The 24497-nt window shown below is 34.3% G+C and overlaps 1 protein-coding gene across 1 annotated transcript in view; it reads left to right on the forward strand.

The window, feature by feature from the left end:
* Lrriq3 (leucine rich repeats and IQ motif containing 3) overlaps nt 1–24497 on the forward strand; it is a 152315-nt gene that overhangs the window by 21629 nt on the left and 106189 nt on the right. The window contains 3 exon segments of the mRNA XM_074079758.1: nt 12264–12330; nt 16588–16625; nt 23864–23872. Of these exon segments, the coding sequence (XP_073935859.1) occupies nt 12264–12330; nt 16588–16625; nt 23864–23872 (114 nt within the window).

A 24497-nucleotide genomic window follows, 5' to 3' on the forward strand; every position in this document is an offset into this window, starting at 1 on the left:
TAAATTTTTAGAAAAATACACCTATCAAGATTGAATTAGGAGCAAATTTTCAAAAAAGAATTAATTACACTCTTCCAAAAAATAGAGATGGAGGGAATATCTGCTGACGCATTTTAAGAGGCCAATATCACCTTAATTACAAAACTTTAATTACACTCTTCCAAAAAATAGAGATGGAGGGAATATCTGCTAACGCATTTTAAGAGGCCAATATCACCTTGATATCAAAAGAAAGGAAAAGTTCAGTTCAATATCTCTGAAGAAACAGTCCATAAAATATTTGCAAACTGATGAACAATCAAAAAGTTTATACATCATGGTCAAGTGGGATTTATCGCTAGTATGCATGGTTGGTTTAAAATGTGCAAATCAATCAATGTGATGCATAACACTGTTAACTGTATAACTGACTGAATGACCAAGCCAAGTGATTATTTCATTTGGCCAGAAATAGGATTCAATAACGTTCACCATTTACACTTGATAAAACCACTCAACAGTGTAGATATAGAAGGACAGTGTTTCAATGTGATAAAGGCAATTTATTAAGAATTCATAGTTAACATCATAATCAGTGGTAAGAAACTAAAAACATTTCCTCTAAGACTTGGTAGAAGGCATAGATTTCCACTTCCAGCTCCTCCATTCAGCACAATATTGGTAGTCCTAGCCAGAACACTCAAACAAAAGAAAGAAAGGGCACTCAAACTGGAAAAGAGGATGTCAAATTGTCACTGTTTTCAGATGCCATAATCTTCCTGTAGAAAAATGCAAAGATTTCACCAAAAAACTATTGAAATTAATAAGTGAATTTAATAATGTGGAATACTAATCAACATAAAAATTGGTGACATCTCTGTATACAAATATTTTTACATTGTTAGCTTGCCTAATATATGTTCTTTCTTTTTAAAAAAATATTCATTTATTCACATGTGCATACATTGTTTAGGTCATATCTCCCCCTGCCCCCCTCCCCCCTCTCCTCCCATCACTTCCAGAAATAATCTATTCTTCCCTTATCTCTAATTTTGTTGAAGAGAAGACACAAACATAATAAGGAAGACAAAGTGTTTTTGCTAGTTGAGTTAAGGATAGCTATACAGAAATATTCCTAGCATTGTTTTCGTGTACCCATGTGTTACAACCCAAATTGATTTATCTCTAACTGATCTTTACACTGGTTACTGATCCCCTTCTCATGCTAACCTCTGTCGCTTTAAGGTTTCTGTATTAATTCCTCTGGAGTGGGGACATCAAATGCTCTCATGTTTTGGGTTTTCTACCTATTCCTATATCTCCTGTATGTGCTCTCCCCTTGTCTTGTGATCCAAGTCCAACCATATTGCTGCATTTGGCCTAGATCTAAAGTCCACATATGAGGGAGAACATATGATTTTTGGTCATCTGAGCCTGGCTAAACTTGCTCAAATGATGTTCTCCAGTTCCATCCATTTACTTGCAAACGATAAGATTTCATTATTCTTCACGGCTGAGTAAAATTTCATTGTATACAAGTACCACATTTTCTTGATCCATTCGTCAGTAGTGGGGCATCTTGGCTGTTTCCATAACTTGGCTATTGTGAATAGTGCTGCAATAAACATGGGTGTGCAGGTGCCTCTGGAGTAACCTGTGTCCCATTCCTTTGGGTGTATCCCCAGGAGTGGAATTGATGTATCATATGGCAGGTCTATGTTCAGATTTTTAAGAAGCCTCCAAATTTTTTTCCAGTGTGGTTGCACCAGTTTGCATTCCCACCAGCAGTGTACCAGGGTTCCTTTTCACCCACATCCTGGCCAACACCTGTTGTTGGTGGTGTTTTTGATGATAGCTATTCTAACGGGGGTGAGGTAGAATCTTAGTGTGGTTTGGATTTGCATTTCATTTATGGCTAGAGATGGTAAGCATTTTTTCATGTGTTTTTTGGCCATTTGAATTTCTTCTTTTGAGAAATTTCTGTTTAGTTCAGTGGCTCATTTCTTAATTGGTTCATTGATTTTAGGAGAGTTTAGTTTCTTAAGTTCTCTGTATATTCTGGTTATCAGTCCCTTGTCTGATGTATAGCTGGCAAATATTTTCTCCCACTCTGTGGGTGGTCTCTTCAGTTTAGAGACCATTTCATTTGTTTTGCAGAAGCTTAATTTTATGAAGTCCCATTTGTCCATCCTTTCTCTTAGTTGCTGAGCTGCTGGGGTTCATTGAGGAAGTCAATGCCTATCACTATTATTAGATCCAGGGTGTTTCCTGCTCCTTCCTGTACTAACTTCAGAGTTTCAGGTCTGACAGTTAGGTCCTTGATCCATTTTGAGTTGATACTAGTACAGGGTTATAAACATGGATCTAGTTTCAGTTTCTTGCAGATGGATAACTACTTTTCTCAGCAAAATTTGTAGAAGAGGCTATCTTTTCTCCATTGTATATTTTTGGCCCCTTTGTCAAAAATGAGGTGGGTATAGTTGTGTGAGGTGGGTCATCTATTCTGTTCTACTGGTCTTCATGTCTGTTTTTATGCCAGTACCATGCTGTTTTTATTGCTGTGACTTTGTAATATTGTTTGAAGTTGGGTATTGTGATACGTCCAGTATTGCTCTTTTGTTGAGTATTGCCTTGGCTATTCACAGTCTCTTGTGTTTCCAAATGAACTTAAGGGTAGATTTTTCAATCACTGTGATGAAAGTCATTGGGATTTTGATGGGAATTGCATTGAACATGTAGATTGCTTTTGGTAGTATAGCCATTTTTACTGTATTGATTCTACCAATCCATGAGCATGGGAGATCTTTCAACTTCTGTAGTCTTCCTCGATCTCTTTCTTCAGGAATTTGTAATTCTCTTCATAGAGGTCATTGACATCTTTTGTTAAATTTACTCCTAGGTATTTGATTTTTTTGGGGGGGCTATTGTAAATGGAATTGTTTACATATATTCCTTCTCATTTTGTTCGTTGTTGGTGTATAGAAAAGCTAATGATTTTTGTAAGTTGATTTTGTATCCTGCCACCTTACCAAAGCTATTGATGCTAAGAATTTTTAGGTAGAGTTTTTTGAGTCTTTAAGGTATAGGTTCATGTCATCTGCAAATAAGGTTATTTTGACAGTTTCTTTACCTATTTGTATTCTTTTTATTTCTTCTTCTTGCCCAGTTGTTCTGGTTAGAAATTCCAGGACTATGTTGAATAGGAGTGGGGATAATCAGCACCCTTGTCTCATTCCTGATTTCAGAGGAAATGGTTTAAGTTTTTCACCATTAAGTATGATGTTGGCTGAATGTTCGTCATATATAGCCTTTACAATGTTGAGGTACATTCCTTCTACTCCTAGTTTTCTTAGAGCTTTTATCATGAAGTGATGTTGGATGTTGTTGAAGGTTTTATCTGCATCTATTGAGATGATCAAGTGGTTTTTTTCTTTTCTTCTATTGATGTGCTGTATTACATTTATAGATTTGCATATGTTGAACCACCCCTGCATCCCTGGGATGAAGCTGACTTGGTTGTGGTGTATGATCTTTCTCATGTGTTGTTGGATTTGGTTTGCCATTATTTTATTAAGGATTTTTGCATCAATATTCATTAGGGAAATTGGTCTGTAGTTCTCCTTTTTGGAGGTGTCTTTGTCCAGTTTTGGGATGTGAGTAATATCGGCTTCATAAAATGAGTTAGACAGATTTCCTTCCCTTTCTATTTCATGGAACAGTTTTAGAAGGGTTGATATTACTTCTTCCTTAAATGTCTGATAAAATTCACCAGTGAATCCATCAGGTCCTAGACTTTTCTTTTTTGGGAGACTCTTGATTGCTGCTTCCATTTCTTTTTGTGTTACTGATTTATTTTGATGATTAATATCCTCTTGGTTTAGTTTTGGGTGGTTGTAAGTTTCTAGAACTCTTCATTTCCTCAAAATATAGGCTGTCAAAGTAGTCTCTGATGAATTCCTGGATTTCTGTGGTGTTTGTTGTTCTCTCTCCTTTTGCATTTCTGATTTTACTGGTTTGGTTTTTTTCTTTCCTCATTTTAGTCAGATTTGCTGGGCGTCTGTCAATCTTATTTATTTTTTCAAAGAATGAGCTTTTTGTTTCATTGATTCTCTGTTTTTTGTTTGTTTGTTTCAATTTCATTGATTTCAGCTCTTACTTTAATTATTTGTTTCCTTCTGCTTATTTTGGGACTTTCTTGTTCTTGTTTTTCTAGGAGTTTGAGCTGTAGTATTAGGTCATTGATTTGAGATCTTTCTGTCCTTTTAATATATGCACTCATGGCTATAAACTCTCCTCTTAGAACTGCCTTTGCTGTGTCCCATAGGTTCTGGTAGGTAATGTCTTCATTTTCGTTAACTTCCAGGAATCTTTTAATTTCCTCTTTTATTTCATCAGTGACCCATTGATCATTGAGCAATGCGTTGTTCAGCTTTCAATTGTTTGCATATTTTTTACTGCTGTTTTTGTTGTTGATTTCTAGTTTTAATGCATTGTGGTCAGATAAAATGCATGGAATTATTTCTATTTTCTTATATTTGCTGAGGCTTGCTTTGTGCCCTAAGATATGACCAATTTTGAGAAGGTTCCATGGGCTGCTGAAAAGAATGTATATTGTGAAGAAGTTGGGTGAAATATTCTGTAGACACCAGCTAGGTGCACTTGATCTATGGTATGATTTAGTTCTAGGATTTCTTTATTGATTGTTTGTTTGGATGACGTTTCTATTGGTGATATGGGGGTATCAAGGTCTCCCACTACCACTGTGTTGGGGTCTATGTGTGCTTTTAGGCCCTTCAGAGTATGATTGGTGAAATTGGGTGCATTGACATTGGGTGCATATAGGTTGATAATTGTTATTTCCTTTTGGTGTATTTCCCCTTTTAAGTATGGAGTGTTCTTCTTTATCTCATTTGATCAAAGTGAGTTTGAAGTCTACTTTGGCTGAGATAAGTATTGCTACCTCTGCCTGTTTTCAGGGACCATTGGGTTGGTAAATCTTCCAGCCTTTCACTCACAGCCAGTGCTTATTTCTGTTGATGAGGTGGGTCTCCTGTAAGCAACAGATTGTTGGATCTTCCTTTTTAATCCAGCTTGCCAATCTGTGTCTTTTGATGGGGAAATTTAGTTCATTAAATTCAGTGTTAGTATTGATAAGTACATGGTAATCCCTGCCATGTAATTGTCTTTGTTGATTAAGAGTTTGATTGTGTGTAGCTGAATCAGTGTTACTCTCTACTTTCTTGCCTTTTCTTCTCCTGTGGTTTAGTATTGCCTGCCCTTTCATGGTTTTGTTTGCTTTCATTTTCTCTGTGCAGAATTCCTTGGAGAATCTTTTGTAGTGGTGGCTTGGTGGTCATATATTGTTTTAGCTGCTGGTTATCATGGAAGACTTTTATTTTTCCATCTATTTTGAATGAGTTTTGCTGGGTAGAGTATCCTAGAATTGAAATTATTTTCATTCAGTGCCTGGAAGACCTCACTCCATGCTCTTCTTGCTTTTAAAGTTTCCATTGACAAATCTGCTGTGATTTTGATGGTTTTACCTTTGTATGTTATTTGTTTTTTTTCTCTCTTACAGCCTTCCATATTCTTTCTCTGGTCTCTGTACTTGTTTTAGTGATATGTTGTGGGGTAATTCTATTTTGGTCAGGTGTATGTGAATGGGCATAGTTTTCTCTTGATTTGGGAAATTTTCTGTTATATTTTGTTGAATATTTTGCTCATTCCTTTTGCTTGCACCTCTTCTTCTTCAATGCCCATGAGTCTCAGGTTTGGTCTTTTATAGAGTCAGTGAGTTCTTGCATTTTCTTTTCACAGGTCTTGAGTTGTTTAGCTAATAGTTCTTCAATTTTTCCTTTAATTTCCGTTTCATCTTCAGGTTCTGAAATTCTGTCTTCTGCTTGTTCTGTTCTGCTGGATTGGCCTTCTGTTTTGTTTTGTTTTTCTGTTTCTTTCTTTTTTTCTGAGGTTTTCCATATTGTGGGTTACTTCTTCTGTAATATTGTCAATTTTCACCCTTAATTCATTTATGTCTGTGTTTATGGTGATCTCTCTTTCAATTTGGTGTTTATTTAGGGCTCCTATGATTTTATTTATTTGTTTCTGTGTTTTCTCATATTCTTTATTTTTGTTGTCTTGGAATTTCTTGAGTGGCTCCTGTACGTTTTGGTTGACTATGTCTAGTAATATCTCTATGAAATTCTCATTAATTACTTGTAGGATTTCTTCTTTCAAGGGGTTCTTGTGGGCTTCATTGGGTTCCTTGGTATAGCTTATCTTTGTTTTGTTGGAGTCTGGATCTGGGTATCTGTTTTCTTCATTTCAGTCTAAATCCTGTACTACTTTATTTTTTGGGGGAGAATGGTTTCCATCCCTTTTTCTTCTTCCCATCCTCCACTAGGTACCATTTCTCTCCCTGGACTATGTGTAATTTAGTATTAGCTGTGTTACAATATTAATACTAACAAAACCAAGAGAGAAGGAGAAAAAAGAGAAAGAGAAGGAAGGAAAAAAAAAAGATAGAAGGGTAAAAAAAAAGTGAGAGATGGTGGGTGATCAAACAGCAAACCAGGCAGCCAAACCCTTAAAAAGGGAAAAAACAACAACAACAAAAATCACCAGTTCTGGAACAGTAGAATTACTGTGTTGTTCTGATGTTACTCCGTTAGCATCCAGTCCTGTTTGTCTGTGTTTCTTAGGCAGGTTTGGAGCCCTTCTGTGGCAGCCTGAATAGGACTCTAGTGGAGCACTTATCTGGCAAGCTTGTGGAGCTGGGGCCTGGCACAGCCCGAGGGGTTTGGATCCTGGCAGGGTGAGGATCCAGTGGGGCCTGAGGTGCAGAGATCCCAGCAGAGCATGGATCCAGCACAGAGCTGGGTCCCAGCATGGCCTGATGGGTGAAGAGTCAGGCAATGTGGAGCAGTGGCTCTGCAGACTTATGGAGCAGGGACTTTGCAGTCTGGCTGTTCTTTTAGTAGATCATGGTATGGAGAAGCTTTCCACAATCTAGGGGTTTACAGTGCCCTACTTTCAGCTCTCCTTGGTGCTTTACCTCAGCCAAGTGCGTCTCCAGCATCTCAGCAAAGTCCCTGGTGCACGGAGCTCATGAAGTCTGCAGCTCTGTCCCAGTTGCCATCTTGGATCTCTCTCATATAGGTCCTTTCTTACTGTAAGTTTTTGGGTATCGAATATGATAATGTATTTGAAGTTCTTTGAAAGCTAATATACTATCATTTTGAGCATTTCTATAAAATTTCTGCTAGATAGCATTGGTTGGATGCTTGAAATGTTTTGGCTACTGTTCTAAATGCTTTATAAATACTACCTTAAAACAAGCAATGGGATAGCACCACTTTTATCTCCACTTTACAATGGTGAAAACATGGGTAGATGGGTTATTTATACCAGATTATACACCTTGTAAGAAGTAGATCTAGGATTTAGCATAGGTAGTTTTTATTCAGAGTCATCACTTATTGAATGGAGGAAATGAATTACTTTTCCTTAGATACAAGATACTTCCATTTACCCTCACATATCTAATGACTTATGACATTTGTATAAGTTTGTAGTGAAATCTTTATTCTCATTTTGCAAGCTAATTGTTTTAGGACATCAGAAAGCTTGTGTTTTCTAGAAGTTACTTATTCTCTAGAGAGGACATAAACATTGACTACAACTGATGGTTACTTTGCATATCTCTTTAAAGAGAAGGACTTTTTTATGACCTGTGGGAAGTAGGACTCTTTGCTCTAAAATTAAGTGTGAGCTTAATTTTAATAGTTCTTTGCTGTAAAGTATTTCTGACCAGGAACCTTAGTCATCTAAATTTCCTCTTGTATTCTTTCTCCTTACTCTTCCCTCTTTCTCCCTTATGTGCTTTTGTGTACTCAACCCTCTCTCCCTCTTTCCCTAAGCCACACATAAATGCCATGAGCCCAAGTGTGGCAATCAAAGAAACATCAACATTTGTAGAAATCACATCTTTAGTAGAGATCATCAAATGATAATATATTTTCAAAAAGATTATTTCTTAGATTACTTTGTAGCATAGTAAAAGATTAAACATAGTATTAGTATAAGATTTATTGAAATAATGAAGATGAGATTTGGTTTACCTTGCTCCCCTGGAAAATTTATATGCCTCCCTTAATATTTGTATGTCGAAACTTAACTCCCAATATGATGGTATTTGAAGGTAAGGGCTTTGAGAGGTAAATAGACCATAAGGGTAGGATTAGTACCTTTAAAAAGGAGTGTTGAGAGATCCCTTCCTTTTAAAATATTTTTGTGGTGGGAGGAATCAAACCCAGGGCCTTGCCCATGATAGGTTCCTTCTTTCTTCTGTTGAGGGCACAATGGTAAAGTATCATTTGTAAGCCAGAAAGGGGGCCTTCACCAGACAGACACTGAATCTGCTGTTGTTTTTATCTTGAACTTCCAAGCCTTTAGAACTTTAAAAAATAAATTTCTGTTGTTTATTAGCTATGCAGTTTCTGATATTTTGTAATAGCAGCCTGAATGGACTAAAAAAGGACTGAATCAAAAGAAGAAATTAGAGAAGTGTGACTAAAAGTGACTTTTCCTGATAAACATAATAAATTGCTAGTAACTAGAAGAAATCCTGCCAATTCTCCTATTTATTGAGTTTACTGATGGTCCAAGTGACAGATAGAATCCATTGCTACAAATTACATTGTAAGTTTTATGAAGAGGCCTGAGTAAGTAGCAAATTGGTATGCACAGGACTCATCTGTGAAAGGACAGTCAGGTGCTACAGAAAAGAGCTTAGATTCAGTTGTATAAATGCAATAGTTGACAAGTTTGATAGAAAACTCAATTGGAGAAGGCTGGTCTTTGATAGAATGACTTTACCAATCTGACAAGAAATATGTGAAATTAATGAGAGAAGAATAATAAGATATAGAGTTCAGATCCAGGATATCTGATACATGAATAAAAGTTACAATAAGAAAATTAATCCAAAAGGAAAAGCAATAATTAAAGAAATAGTAGAAAAATGTTATGAATCTTTATTACTGGGCAAAATCCATGAAACAGCTGCATATATTTTCTTTAAAAATCTTTAATGTTAAGTTCTGTAGTCAGAAAAACAAAACAAAAGAAAAGAAAAGAAAAGAAAAGAGAAAACATAAGTATTTATACTTCAGGTGAGTTTTTTGATGTAAGAAATCTCTAGGCAAATAGAGGTGTTGGCATGAGTGCTGAGCACGTGTGACAGAATGGAAAGCATTTGCAAAGACTTTGAGGTATTGGTAGAGATTGACAAATTCAAGTGATAAAATCATAGTTTAGTGTTCTTGGAGTTTAGAGGGCATAAACATGTCAAATGATGTTGGAGACAAAACCAGGATTAAAATACTAAATGTAAACCTAAGGAAGTAGGATTATATCTTGCAAGATCTTAGGGAAATAGTTAAAGCTTTTACATGACCTGATTTTTGTTCTAGAAAAATCACCCTCTATTCTGTAATTTTGGAGTGGAAGGAAATTGAGTTGACAATAGAAAAAATTAAGCACATTTAAATTTTAAAGAGTTTAAATGACATTCCCTGATTCATGAATCAGAGTGGTATCAGACCACAAGCAGCTAGCACTCTAAGCAGGGGAGCAAGAGAAGAAACTTTTATAATATGATTGCAGAAGCAAGACAAAACAATTTTAGGCCTAGCTGGGTAGCTTAAATCTGTAATTCTATGGACTCTGTAAGTAGAGATCAAGAGGATTGTGAATGGAGGATAGCCAGAGGGCAAAAATTTAGCAAGATCCTATTTCAACCAATATGCTAGACAGGGTGGTGCCTGCCTGTCATCTCATCTACAGGGGAAGTATAAATAGGAGAGTCAAGTCAAGTCTGGCCCAAGAAAAAAATACTATACCCTGTTAAAAAAAATACATAAAACAAGAAGTGCTTGGATTTAGCTGAAGTGGTAGAATGCCTGTCTAGCAAACATGAGGCCTTAGGTTCAAAACCTCAGTACTTGGCTACACCCCCACCAAAAGAAAACAGTTTTGATTGAGAAGAGTGGAAAGTCCCTAAAGGATAGATGATGACTTCTTATTAGTGCAGCTTCTAGTTTCATTTCATTGTTTAGATTGGACTTTGGTTTGCTCACATGGTAATTTAAAGTGCCAGAACCATTGTAATCCAATGGCTACTGAATTAGAATTTTTTTGTGGCAGAGTGGTGGGTTATTATAGAGAAGTCTCTTGTGCCTTAGCTTGTAAGGACTGGTTTAGTAAATTGGTAGAGGGTATACAGAATATAAGAAGGAGATTGAAGAGATATTTATTTGATAAAAATAAACTGATTAGAACCAGAAGACTTCCTTAATCCTAGATAAATAGGAATAAAGAGTTCTTAAACTTGGTGAACTTATAGACATAAGACATAAGACATTGATGATAGAACAATGATTGCCTTATGGTATAACTTGTCAAATTATAAAGGTAAATTAAATTAGGATTTGATAAAGATGACTTTATTTGAAAGCATTATTGTAAGTTAGAGAAAGGGGCTATTGCCATAGGCAGAATGGGACTGTTACTGTAGAACATAAACATAAGATCTGCAAAAGTCTTAAGGGTTAGGAAAAAAGGTTTTGCTTTTACAGGGAGAAGTAACAAGGCTGGAAAGAACTTGGTAAAAGGAAGTGAGATAAAGGGAAGTGGCATGATCTGACAGGTCAGAGAATGACTCTGAGACTATCCTGTTCTCAAGAGGGGCTCTGAGGAGGCTGTATGTTGGTTCAGGCTGAGTATGACCCAAAGTTCATAGGTATGGAGAAAGGAAAGACTCTTAACTACAGTTTGGCTCATAAGCATGTTTTTCCAATAGAATAGAACAAAACAGTTCAGCTAAACATTAATGGGTGATTGGAAACATATTTTTTGCATTAGGTTATGTCCCAAAACAAGGGGATAAGATTTCTTAATTTTTACTATTTTTCATGAGTATAGGGTTCAGGTAAAATTCATCATTATCAAGTGTGATGTGGGTTACAATAAGATAATAATTTAGGAAGATAGAGTTTTGTGGTCTATATCAAAAATTTCTTGGAGGAAGGAACTGAGTCTCCAAAAGATAAGTGAGACAAACAATTGATACGCTAGTTTGAGTAAATGAAATGATTTCTGTAAAAAAAATTTGAGGTTTCATTAACAGGCATTTTTCAGGAGTTTGAATAGTCAGATATTGTCAAAGTGGAAGGTATTATATGCAGGGTAAAGGGAGATGAGATTGAGTAAGTAGGAAATGACTAGATCCTAAAGGACATTGTATGCCAAGTTAAGAAATTTGTGATCCATCTTTCAGTGGTGTCAAACAATTATATGAAGCAAGGATTCTGTATGATCAGATCTGTGTTTTTGAATGCATATTCTGAAAATAGCACATATTAAAGAACTTGCTAGTCAGTAATGAATGTTTGAAAATAAAAATCTGAAGTACCAGTAATCTACAATGCTTTGTGATTTTTTTTTTTTTGCTTCCCAGCACTACATAGCTGATGCAATGTATAGGAGGAAAAAGGTGTATATTTTGAATGTTATAGGGTTGGCAATCTTCAGGATAGGTCCCGTATACCAATGTAAATGTAAATGTCATATTTTAATGCATTAAAAACATAAGTGAAAGTGGTCTATTTCTAACAGTCAAATGATCAATGAGGTATAGTGAGTCTATGATCCCAAATCTAAAGACTTTAAGGAAAAGAGTTCTTCCTTAAAGGTAATATGAGATATTTTCCCCAAGGGAATTTGCTATATTCCAATAAAAGTGTCCAATACTCTTGTTAAGCTTCAATAAAGTTTTGAAATACTGCAAATTATTTTATAAATTCAATATATGCCAGTTTACTTTATGCTGATGTGTAGACTAAGAGTTTTGTTAGACACAAGATCATGACATTACTTTTCAGAATTAATATAGTATGTATATTATATTATTACAGTATAGAATCAGTGTTATTATAGTGAAAACTTTTACATATATGTTATCAGATTGAGAGAAGAATCTTAAATGGAATAAGTTATTAAGACTCTTGTATTTTGTGAAAAGAACTGAAATCATTTTATGCTACTAATTCTTGATATTGTACTCTAACAAAATTGATATGAAAATGTATTTATTATTTAACTGTTATGCTTATAAGACACATACACGTTTTATCAGTTGATTTAGATCATTAGATTACCAAGTTTAAAATATATTTTCAAGACACTTTAATGAGAGATAAAAAATTTAATAAAACCTCTTCATACAGGGAACAACCTATGAGGATGAAATCAATGATTTCAAATGAAATCAAATGATATGAAAAAAAATCAATGGTACAAAATCAATTCCCTAATAATTTGTATTTTTATGTCCGCTCTCCTAAAAATAATTGTAGATTGTTTGATCTATTTTTAAGGAAAATATCACAGACTCTATAGTGATATATTTTATAATATTTATCATGATCAAGATTTTATACTTTAATTTTTTCTTTAGTATGGCTAGTCAATAGTTTTTTATTAATATTTTAGTAATTCAGATAGTATTTCTTATTAAATTTAAAAATATAAATCAAAACCACATATTAAAATTCTCTAATGTAATGGAATATAATAGAAATAGAAGTCATGAGCTATATAATAAGATAAAATATATATATAAACTCTTGATGAATATATTATGAGGATTTTATATTTTGCTTGGATCTGAAGATAATTTTGCTGAGATATTTGCTACCATATCAGTTTATAGCTATTCGTTAGTTACCTTTCCATTCTTCCTTCTTGTCTCTCATATTCGTTTTTGATAGCTAACTTTGGCAAAAAGGGGAAAACTTTCTCGCTGGAACCTCTCAATACATTGTACTTGGGGATATAAGATACAATACTGAGCCGTGAATTTATATGCTATTAACAATGCCAAAGATGAAGCTTATGAAAAATAAGTGTACATTTTCATGTATCTTATTCTCATTTGCTAAATGATTTGTATCTTCAGAAAAATAGAAATGAAACTTGGCTCTGACATATAGGATAGATTAAAATATAGAATAGGACAGTGGCTATTTCTTGACAAAACAAGATTAAGAAGTTTCACCAAAATGAGAGGCAAAATTCTGTGGCAAAGCAGAGAGAATGTCCTTCTTTAAAGCTTGTATATGCTAAATTATTCCTGATAAAGAGAGCTCAGAATTAGGGACAAGTAACAAAACTGACTGCAATACAATGTCTGCAACTTCTGAGGAAGTGGTTCTATATATGTTTCAAAGTAAGGCAAAAGCTTGAGAAAGAATGAGCTCACAGTAGGGATATGTGTCAGCATTTGGAATAGACGATGTAGAAAATGATTGGGCAAGAACATATTTATTTAAAATACTTCAGTCTCATATTCCAGTTAAAGTTAGTATGAAATAGGCATTTAATTAAAGGGAATTATCTTTAATTTATGCCCCTAGGATTGAGTTTTCTTTCTTAGAATTATTCTTTCTGATTCATATGTAACATGAGATAAAGACTTTGTTCATGGGAACAATCTCTGAAAACTCAGTATGTGTGAATAGAGTTCGAGATTTGTGGGGGAAAGATATCAATAATAATAATAATAATAATAATAATAATAATATATGTCAGTGTTTCAAAGCAGACTGACTTGAATAATTTCTTTCTTTAAAGCTGTGTTCCACTAGGCACATTACTTAACTACTCTGATCCTGAATTTACTCATGTATAGAACCATAAAGACCACAGGGTAATAGTAGTATCTGACTGTGGGAACTGAGACCTAGAAAAAGTGGATATTACATGATGTTTTTAGAATATTGTTATTGTACCTGGCTATGTCTGCATTGTTCTCTGTGGGAAACTTTCCTTGGCCTTCTTGCCCCCTTTCAATTATATTATCCACAGCATGAACAGAGTAAAGTAATTAGAGATCTAATCAATTTTAAGTCCTCCAACAGCTTCCAATTTATTTAGGAACAAATGTTTGCATTAAATACTTCTGTTATCACAAATACTGTACTGTATTGTAGTTGTTTATATAATAGTAAGTATCACTGGATGTAGTGTAAGCTCTGTGAGGTACAGAGACTAATCTGTATCTCTAGCATATAACATGTTGAGTGCTCAAAACTGTTTGGTGAATCAGTGAATACATAAATGAACAAGAGATTTTGAAGTTAGAATCAGAAAAGTATTTCTGGATTCATCTATGGGAATGTGAAAGAACTGAGAAACCCAAAAAATTGCCCCAAGAGGTACCTGTAGACTCCAACAACCTATGGATTTCAAGTGATTAAGTCCTCTTAGGTCTGTTTCCAGTCATAAGAAATGTCTTTTCACACTCAAATACTTTGTATCTTGCCTGAAAAATTTCCCTTAAACTGATTGAACTGTCATATAATGCATTGAAATATTGTATACAGCCTAAATTTATCATTATGATTAATGCTATTATCTTTTAGAGAAGTTGTATTTCTGGTATGCATCACCAATGAAAGGGAATCACACTTTCACTTAGCATGAAATATTGTAGTCAAATTGGCACCTCCTAAACCTAATTGGCAGATAGATTGGGTCATATGGAACATTACTGGATTCATGGATTGTTAAAAAATGGAAAACAAAATAAGAAACAAATTTTGCCAAATGTGTAGTTTGTGTAAAGAACCATGTTAATCCACTTTATATCACGTAATCAGTAGAAACTTTGAGTTTGTCTTATATTTGCTGTTTTACAAGTAAAGCCATTAAGCATTTAAACTTGGTGGAGAGATTAAGACATATATTGAATGTCAGTTATTTTGTGTTGGTCATTTGTGGTCAGTTATGAAGAAACTGTGCATGTTAAATCATGTATTTCAAATTCTGTGTGCCTTTTTCTTTTCACAATCCTATAATCAGCTATTTCAAAGAGTTTTAATCCTTTTAGTATGAAATTGTGCTTGGAAAAATAAAATCTTGTAACTAGATATGTCGATTCCTACAAGAGTGTCACAGTGCCTGGTGCCAGTGGTTCACGCCTGTAATCCTAGTTACTCAGAAGGCAGAGATCAGGAGGATCGTGGCTTGAAGCCAGCCCTGGCAAATAGTTCTGCAAGACCCTATCTCAAATCTACACCCCGCCCCCTACACACATTCTACCTTGGAGGAGTGGTTCAAGGTGTAGGCCCTGATTTCAAGCCCCAGTACTGCAAAAAAAAAAAAAAAAAAAAAAGAGTGTCATAGCCTCTAGGTCATTTCAGCAGACAGAATATACAATAGATTATTTTTTACATCATTTCACATAGAGGGCTCTTTACTGCCTTCATTCAGCATTACACTTCCCCAGGAGATTCTGGTAATCAACATTATCAATAATCTTATAATTAGTTCAATCCTACAATGTATGCAAAATAGTTTCAGAATTATTGTATACATACCGCTGTGAACAATATATTTAATAAAGTTACAGATTTGTTACGGGATTTTTTACCTTTATATCTGTGATATATAATTTAAATACTTTGTTGAATAGTTATCTGATTTATTTATGAGTGATATTAGTTCCTTGTTTAATGATTCTATTTCATTTTACTTTATTTTTATTCCATTTATATGTATATAGTTGAAATAACATTTTTAATTTATTATTATTTTTATTATTACTATTGTGCTGGGGTTCATTGTGACATTTGCAAAAGTTCTTAAAATAAATCATAGTTGAAGACATACTACTTATTTTAATGTATTTTCCTTAGATCATTTTCTGTCATGTTGTTTATTTATTTATTTATTTAGACAGGGTCTAGCTGTATAGTACAGGCTGCCCTCAAATTAATGATCCTCTTGTCTTAACCTCGTGGATGCTGGGGTTACAGGCATGGACCACCATGCCTGTCTTCCTGTCATGTTAATTTGTAAGTATGCTCCTTCTAGTTTAGTCTGTCTAAAAATGAGTGTTAAAACACTGATTTTTTTTGCATACTTTCACTATTCCTACACTTGTCTTATGTGATTTTCTTGCTATCTTTTAGTTCATTTTTAAAAAGTATGTTATAGGTTTCTTTTTCTTTTTCCAGGTAGTTCTCCTTCATTGTCTATAGTGATATTCTTCTTTTTCTCTTTCTACATTATTATACCTCTGTGTGAGATTAAATGGGGGATCCTCTTATGAGAAATTTTTTTATCAGAAATTTATGAAGAAGTTTTTTTACTTCAAATTTCAAAACTGTTTCTTACGTTGTTTTTGTATAGTATTCAAAAAGTCTATGGCTTACTTTCTGGGATCTCTAACATTGGTTCCTACTATCCCCTTCAATGTGGACACCCTCCTGATCTTTATTCCTTTGTGCCACTCAAAAGGAATGTCCTTTGAGTTTTGGACTTTGGCCTAGAATTGAGATTTGGCTGGTTAATTTTATGGTTTCATAGTTCTACAATGCTACAGATCCTTACTCTCTTGTAGTCACACACTATTGAAATAAGTAAAAAAACCTTTAACTATTTGCTTTCTGTTCCTGAATTGGCTTTCCAAGATTTTCAGGGCGATTCTAACTTTTTGTTTTATTTCTACTCATCAGATGCCGCAACGCTTCCATCTGTGTATTCCAGCAATAATTGCTAACAATGCCGTGGCCTTACAGGTGTCAGTGGATTTTCCACATCCATTCACATTTTGTATTTTCAGAAGATACCTTTTCATACCTAAATATCCTGTAGTCATATTGTAAGAGGAATGTTTAGGGAAACATTTAAGTATCAAGAGAGTTAATTTAGGGTAATTCGAATACTTGACTTCAAATAGTTGAATATATCTTGTATAAAAAATCGAAAAGAAGAGTCAGGTATAGCAGATGGACGTTTCAGAAAGGCAATTTCAACTTGTTTTTCTATAAAAATTCTAACTATATGGTTGCTAGTTGTATGAATTATATTTTTGTAAATTCTGTTGACCGAGTATATTAAAATAAAAGCCTTCTGAATGGTAAGTTTTTAATATATTAGATTTTATCATAGGTCAGATTTTATTTATAAAGTTTAAGATATTTAGACTCTACTTCCAAGTAAATATGACTAAATATGCTTGCGTATCTATTAGAATATAGTAGGAAAATAATAAATGATCATATTGAGACCAGGAGCAAAATAGGAGAATGATAGTCATCACTAGCATATTACCATTTCCTGAAAACTTAGCCAACTTGATAATATTTATTTTTTAAAAGTAAAAACAATATATTCATATGTTGGTTATTTATTTGATTGAGTTTTATGTAATAGACACATCCTAATGTGATTTAAACTAGGCAAGGTGTTATTTTTTTTTGCTTTTGCTTTGTTTTTAAAACAGAAAAGTCTATAATTCAAGATGTCTAGATCTATAACTCTGCACACAATCAAGGACTTAGACTTCCCTTAACTTTTTATGTTATCTTTCTGTGTTGTGTATTTTATTCTCAAAGTCGCTTGTCATCCAAAATGGCTGCCAAATTTCCAATCATTACATCTGATTGCCTGCTGGAAAACTCAGGCAATACTGAATGGCAGAAAGGACATGTCTCCCCACTAAAATAGCAACATTAGTCAGCCTTATTAGTAATACTGCATTTCTCCTTTTCTAAATTTTCTTTGCTAGAATTTGGTTGTATGGATACATTGGCAGCAAGGGATGCTAAGAAATTGGATCTTTTGTCTGGCTGCTTTGCTACCTATATGAAATTTGGCTTTTGTTACTAAGGCTAAAAGGAACAAAGGGAACTGGATAATGTCTACTAGTTTCTGTCCCAGGATATTTGAAAGAAAAGACAAAACCATACTTATTGCATAGCATATATAAATGTATCCATGAAAAAAGGAAAAAGCTGGAATAGCAAAGATTAAGTGACTATCACATGAAAACAAAAAACTAGAAATTATACTTATGAATAATTGTAAAAGTCAGGTAATAAGATTATTAATACAAGAAATTGGTGAAATAAAAGACAAATATGGGACAGAGAAGATGTATGTGAGAAAAATCAATAAAGCCAGATGTTGGTTCTTTACAAAAGACAAAAAACCATAACTGATAAAGCTCCTATAACACTAATAAAGCAAACAAAAAGAGGAAAAAATAAAAATTGCCAAGCTAAAAAAGGCTCAGGTTCATAGATATTAAAGATAGTACAGTGAACAACTTTATTACAATCTGACAATGTTTAAGTAAAATGGACATATTTCTTGAAGAAACAATTTTCAAACTGGGAAAAGAAGAAATTAAAATACTGAATAGTCTTCATATATCAAAGAAATTGAATCTATCATAGAAATCATATCCACAAGGAGACTTCAGGCTTACATGACATTAATCATGAATTATTCTGTATAGTTAAGAAAGCCCTTGTAACACCTATTTACATAAATTTTCCACAGAGCAAAAGAAGATGCTCTCCCCATTGATTGTAGAGATCAACAATTCCTTGATATCAAATCTGGGCAAGCACATTAAAAAACAGAAAACTGTTGGTCAGTCTCATGAATATAGATGTAACTATCTTCAATAAGACATTTAAAAATCAGATCCAGAAACATGTAGAAAGGATAATACTCTAAATGATCTGTTTCTGTCAGGAATACAAGGTAAGTTTAAGAATAGATAAACCATGTTTAACAGAATAAAAAGGGAAGAAAAACACCACCAGCCTTCTTCAACTTGCCTATCACAGTGTTGACTGAAACTAGTACAAATTGTGACCATATTGCATCCTTTTGTTGTTGTTTCCATGGTTGATCTTATCTCATATAGGATAGGCAGAATTCCAAGGTGACCTATATGACCTTTACTCACTGATGTTACTCCTACATTTATGTTATTCTATTGGGCAAATGATGTTGTTTGGATGTAATTAAGGTTACTTATTTACTAGTTAACATTAAATTAGATTATCTGAGTGGGACTAACCTCACCGTGCAAAGACTTAAAAAAAAGAAAAAAAACATAGAGTGTGCTCTGGGTATTGGTGGAACACAACATCAGATAATTTGAAGCATAAGAAAGATTTGATCTGTTGCTGGTATCTCAGTCATGGAGAAGATCAGCTGACCTGAGAGTGATTTTGATGAACTGGTTGAGTTGGTAGTGACTCTTGAACAAAGTACAGAAAAACTCAGTCTTAAGCAAATAACTGGATTTTTGCCAACAATTAGAATCAGCTAGGACATAAATTTCTCCCCTGAGCCTCCAGATAAGAGACCAGAATAGCCAGTAAGTTTGTGGATTTTATTTTAGCACAAAAAGAAGAATATTCTGTAGAACTTTGCAAAATGAGGATATAGTTCTAGTGTGAACAAATGTTAGGAGACAGCTTGATCTCAGGTAGTTAGGGCTGGAGGCCATAAAGAAACCATGAAAGTAAGCAAGTATGTTACTGAAAAAATAGCGCTGATAAATACCTCAGTTTGGCACATAAGGCCTTAGTAAAACAGTGCCTTATGAAGTGAGGACTACAAGAATACAATCTCAATGTCAGCACAAAATACAGTTAATAAAATTCAATACCTATTAAAGATCAAAATAAAGTTTAACAGTTTAGAATTAACAGTATATCTTTTAGTACATTTATCAACAATATTGAAATACTGAAATTATTCTCCCTGAGATGAAGAACCAAGCACGAATGTTAACTGTAAACATTGTTCTTTAATTCTGTGTGGACATGAGTCAGTAGAACTAAGAAACTTAAGAATTGGTTGAAGTGTTAGAAAGTAGGAAAGAAAATAGTACTTACTTACTGATATCATGATTGTGAGTGTCCAAGCTGGAAAGTCATAAAAGAAAACTCAGTGGTATTTAAGAAAAATGAAAGTGTCTATCAACAAATGAATTGACAAAGAAAATGTGGCATATATACACAATGTTAATTTATTCAGCCATAGAGAAGAACAAAATCATGTCATTTGCAAAAAACTGGGTAGAACTAGAGATCATCATATTAAATGAACTAATCCAAACTCAGAAAGATAAAAATCACATATTTCTCTTAAATGCATATAATTCAGACTTTAAAGAAAGACATGATGTAGAAGGAGGAAATTTGGGAAGAGGGAGGGCATAAGTGGAAAGGGGTGGGGGGACTACTGATGGTAATGGGATGAATATGATCAAAGTACATTATATCCATGTGAAAATGTCATGATGAAACCAAAAAAAATGTACAAAAACATATTGAGGAAATGCGTTTGATAAACAAAAGCAAAAGGGCAGGAATAGATAGGGAGAGCCTTCAGGCTCTCATTCAAATCTGATGCTTGTGTAGGGAGAGAGAACAGGATTGAATTGGAAGAGCCTCACACAGCAAAACAATTCTGAAAAATTCTTGTGCAGGCCAATTGGGTATCCCTGCACAAAGTTCTATATTATAGAAATCCTATACCAGGTATAAATGAGCTTCAGTGCTCATGGATTGTCTGGGAAAGCCTTGGTACAAACATAGTGGTAGGTGGTTCCAAAAGAGTAGTAGCTGGGCAGTCAGTCTGTTATGCTTCTCACAGGGGTTCTAAAAGGAAATTTGAGCAGTGTGCTTCCATTGCTACCTTATACCACAAACTTAGAGTACACAATAAGAAAGACTTGCTTTCTTCTAAAAAGAAAACTACCAAACATTACTGATAGAACAAAAACACAGGGAATGTTATCTTCATGGTAATAGATGAATCAATGTAGTTAATCTCTATAGTGATATGTTACTAATCAAAACTATAGGAGTTTTTCGTTGAATAATATATAATTTAAAAAATGATGTATGAGCTTCACGTTTTCTCTACTTATTCTTGGTACCTTGCTAAACAGATAGCTAAAGAACTTAGAAAGATGGAAGACAAAGGACAAAGGAGAAAAAAATCAACAAAATTTTGGGAACAGAAAGCAGAGGATGGATGTTTCTACTTTTCAAAACCTTAGAAACCTATAGCCTAGGGATCAGCCAACTATGGCCTGTAGGATGGCTACCTACTTTTATAAATAAATTTTATTAAAGCCCAATCACATCCATTCTTTTCTACGTTGGTTATGTGTGCTTTCAAAGTACAATAGTAGAGTTGAGTAGTTGAGACTATAGTGCCCAGGGAGCCAAAATATTTACTATCAGTCCAATTGAGAAAATAATTGTCCAACTGCTGCATAGCATATCCTGATAGTATCAGAAGCCCAAAAGCAAAACTGATTTGTACTGTGGAACCTAGGGATGATTAGAAAGTGAAGGTGTTAGAACCTCTATAAGTAGGGATATAGGTGCTGCTATAAATAGGAATATTTATTGGCTCTGTTAAAAGAATCAGTTAATCCTTCTTGCAATATCCTGAAATGCTGGGTAGTTGACATCTTTTTTTCCCACCTATTCCCCCTTCCACATTCCATTCTCTAAAGAAATTTAACTCCAAAGTTCTTATACTCAGGACCAGAGATACCTCATTGTTAACGAAAATGAGGGAAATTATTAAATTTGCTGAAATTTCATGATTCTCAGAAACTTTTCTTCCAAGTAATAAGACTTTTACCCTTTAGTCTGGAAATTACATTATTCCTTCCTGGAGAGATTGCCACCTCAAGACAAAAATCTTGACAGTGGGAATCTCCCAGTGAAGCAGAAGTCAGATCACCCTCCAGAAAAGCTTTGTTGTTAATCATCATTTAAGGACGTGGAGATACTTATGCTTGTGTTTTGTTTTAAAGATGAGAGGAAAGCCAAGGATTAACAAATATTGATGACTTGAAAATTACAAATTGTACAAACAAAATAAAGGAATGCAGGTGAAATGGAGACATGTTAGAGGGTCTCTCTCACTTGCTCTCTCTCTTCCCTCCCTATCTCTCTCTCTGGCTTGAAATTTATTTTTTGGACTTGTAATATCATTGGGCCAGATATTTAGTTATTCATTGAATATGTTTTTCACTGTTTTTTGGTTTACATTGTTGTTGAAAAGTAAACTATCAATGTAATTGTTCCTTCACAAATGATCTTCCTTCTCTCTGTTATTACCTTAAAATTTTTAATTGTTTCTGTTTATTTTCTGTGGATGTTTATTTTGACGAGTCTAGGAATGGATTTCATTTTTTAGCATAAATTAATTATACAAAGGAATTTCATTGTGTTCTTTCTATATGTGTATATAATCTTCTTTGATCAAATTTGCTTTCTTAATCCTCTTTTCTTCCCCTTCTAAATAGCTTTTAGTAGATTTAATTATGCTACTGATACACATTTATATCATATACTTGGATCATATTCTCCCCCTCACCCTCTCTTTTCCCCTTCTTTCTCTTTCTGGTCCCTCCCCACCCCGACAATGGACCTTGTAAATCATGTAATTTTATTATTATTTTTTTAGGTATCATTTTCACACATTAGCAAAAACATATAATCATTTTCTTTTGGAGTTTGGCTTATCTCACCTACCATGATGATGTCTAGTTTCATCCATTTTCCTGCAAATAATAAATTTCATTCTTCTTTATGGCTGAATACTCCATTATATAAGTGGATTTTTTTCTTATTGTCCAACTAGAGACTTGATGTGTATTGTGCTTTGAAGAATTAGTTTTTCCTTTATCAATTCTGGATAATTTCTAGTCATTGTTATTGATAATCTCTCTAAAATATTTTAAATTTATTCCTCATTTCCATTATGATGAGAAATTAACTTTTTGAAATGTTGGGCAGTAAGTATATTAATCAGTGATTATATGGACATGTTTCCAAGTTAATATGTCTATATCTGGTAAAACCTATGTTTCAGGGTTTTTTTTCCATTGATTCCATCCCTTATTGTAAATGTTCAAACTTCTACTGTATTTTCTAATCTCCTGATTGATTTATTTTCTACCTTATATTATGGATTTTTTTTTTTTAATGATACTGGGGTTTAAACCCAGGGATTTGTGCTTGTTAGGCAGGTGTTTTACCAGTAGTGTTGTGGTTCTAGCCCTTTTTGGTCTGGTTAGTTTTGAGATAGGGTCTCTTTTTTTGCCCAGGCTGACCTGGACTGCAATCCTCCTATTTTATGTTTTCCACTGTAACCATAGCTGAGATGACAAGCATGGCCACTACACCCAGTTTTTTTCTTTGAGGTGGAGTCTCCTGAACTTGGTTTCCTGGGCAGTCCTCCAGATCTCAGCCTCCTGCACAGCTGTGATGACAGGCACATGCTACCATGCTCAGCTATTGGTTGAGAGGAGTCTCATGAACTTTTTTTCCTGTACTTGTCTCATTTGGGGATCCTACTGTCCCAGCATCCCAGATAGCTTCTGGCTTATGGACAAGATTTAGTAGTTCTCTTGGGTTCGAGCTCTGACATATTGCCTGATTTAAAAGATCATTTCTAAAATATGATCTTGTTTATTTAATAATTTCATTAAAATGTCTTTTTCTGTGCATCTCATTATCATCAACAGCTGTTCTGGTGAGAAAATTACCTAAATATTATGATAATATCCAAATATGCTACAAGGAGGGTTAGGTAACAGATTTGAAAGCCTTTACCCACCATGCTTAAGTCATGTGGTCTCTTTAATCTACTTAAAGCATACAGATAAAAAGCCGGGGAGAGAAATGGAGCAGATGTGGGTACAGTTGGGTATGAAAGAACCACACTGTCTGAACCCTATTTTATATACAGTGTACTGTCTCATTGTTGCATCAGGCCTCTCTACTGGTTGGATTACAAGGTCCAGAATTGAGGGAGAGCAGGGTGCTCAACAGCTGCAAAGTGAGTCACTAGAAAGACATGAGAAGGAATGTGAGTATCTTCATTATTCCAAGTGGTGCAACCAATAAGAGGTGGGGCTTACTGGAATCCCAAAGAGGATTGTGGGACTACAGGTTCTTTTTCTTCTCTTTGCTTCCTGGCCAAGAGATGGGTGGTTTTGTTCCATCATGTGTTCCTACCTGGTATGATGACTAATGGGCTCAAAACAATGAGGCTAATTAATCATGGACTGCAACTTACAAAACGTAAGCTAAAATAAACTTGTTATATATAAAAAGTTAATTATGTAAAGGCTTTTGTTATAGTGGCAGAAATTTTGCAGATACCTCTAGCATTAATTTCACTCTTAATCATGAAGAAATGGATAAACCGAGCACTCAGACACAGAGATGGAAACTGATTGTTCTGAGCCAGTCAGAGTAAACTCATCTCAGAGAGTGACAAGCCTATGCCAGCCAGCCCATATTGGTTCCCTTGTTACAGAGATCAGTTTGAATTTGGTCTATATGAACATGATATAGCAGGCCTTCTTTTCTTTTTTGCCACTGTGTATTATCTATTTTCTTTCTTCTGGATGATTGCTGTACACATTTTTCCAACATAAAGGTAGGAGATGCTTCTCTATGAGAATAAATGACAAATGGAAGAAGGGTGAGCCAAGATGTTTTTAAAGATATGGGGTTGACCAAGTCTAGAGTTTGAATTACTCTGAAGTTTTCATTTTTGGGAGTCAGTAAATTCTCATTTCTTTGTAAGCTAACTAAAATAGAAGATTCTTT

The sequence above is a fragment of the Castor canadensis genome, chromosome 7, assembly GCF_047511655.1.
Source record: "Castor canadensis chromosome 7, mCasCan1.hap1v2, whole genome shotgun sequence".
NCBI lineage: Eukaryota > Metazoa > Chordata > Mammalia > Rodentia > Castoridae > Castor > Castor canadensis.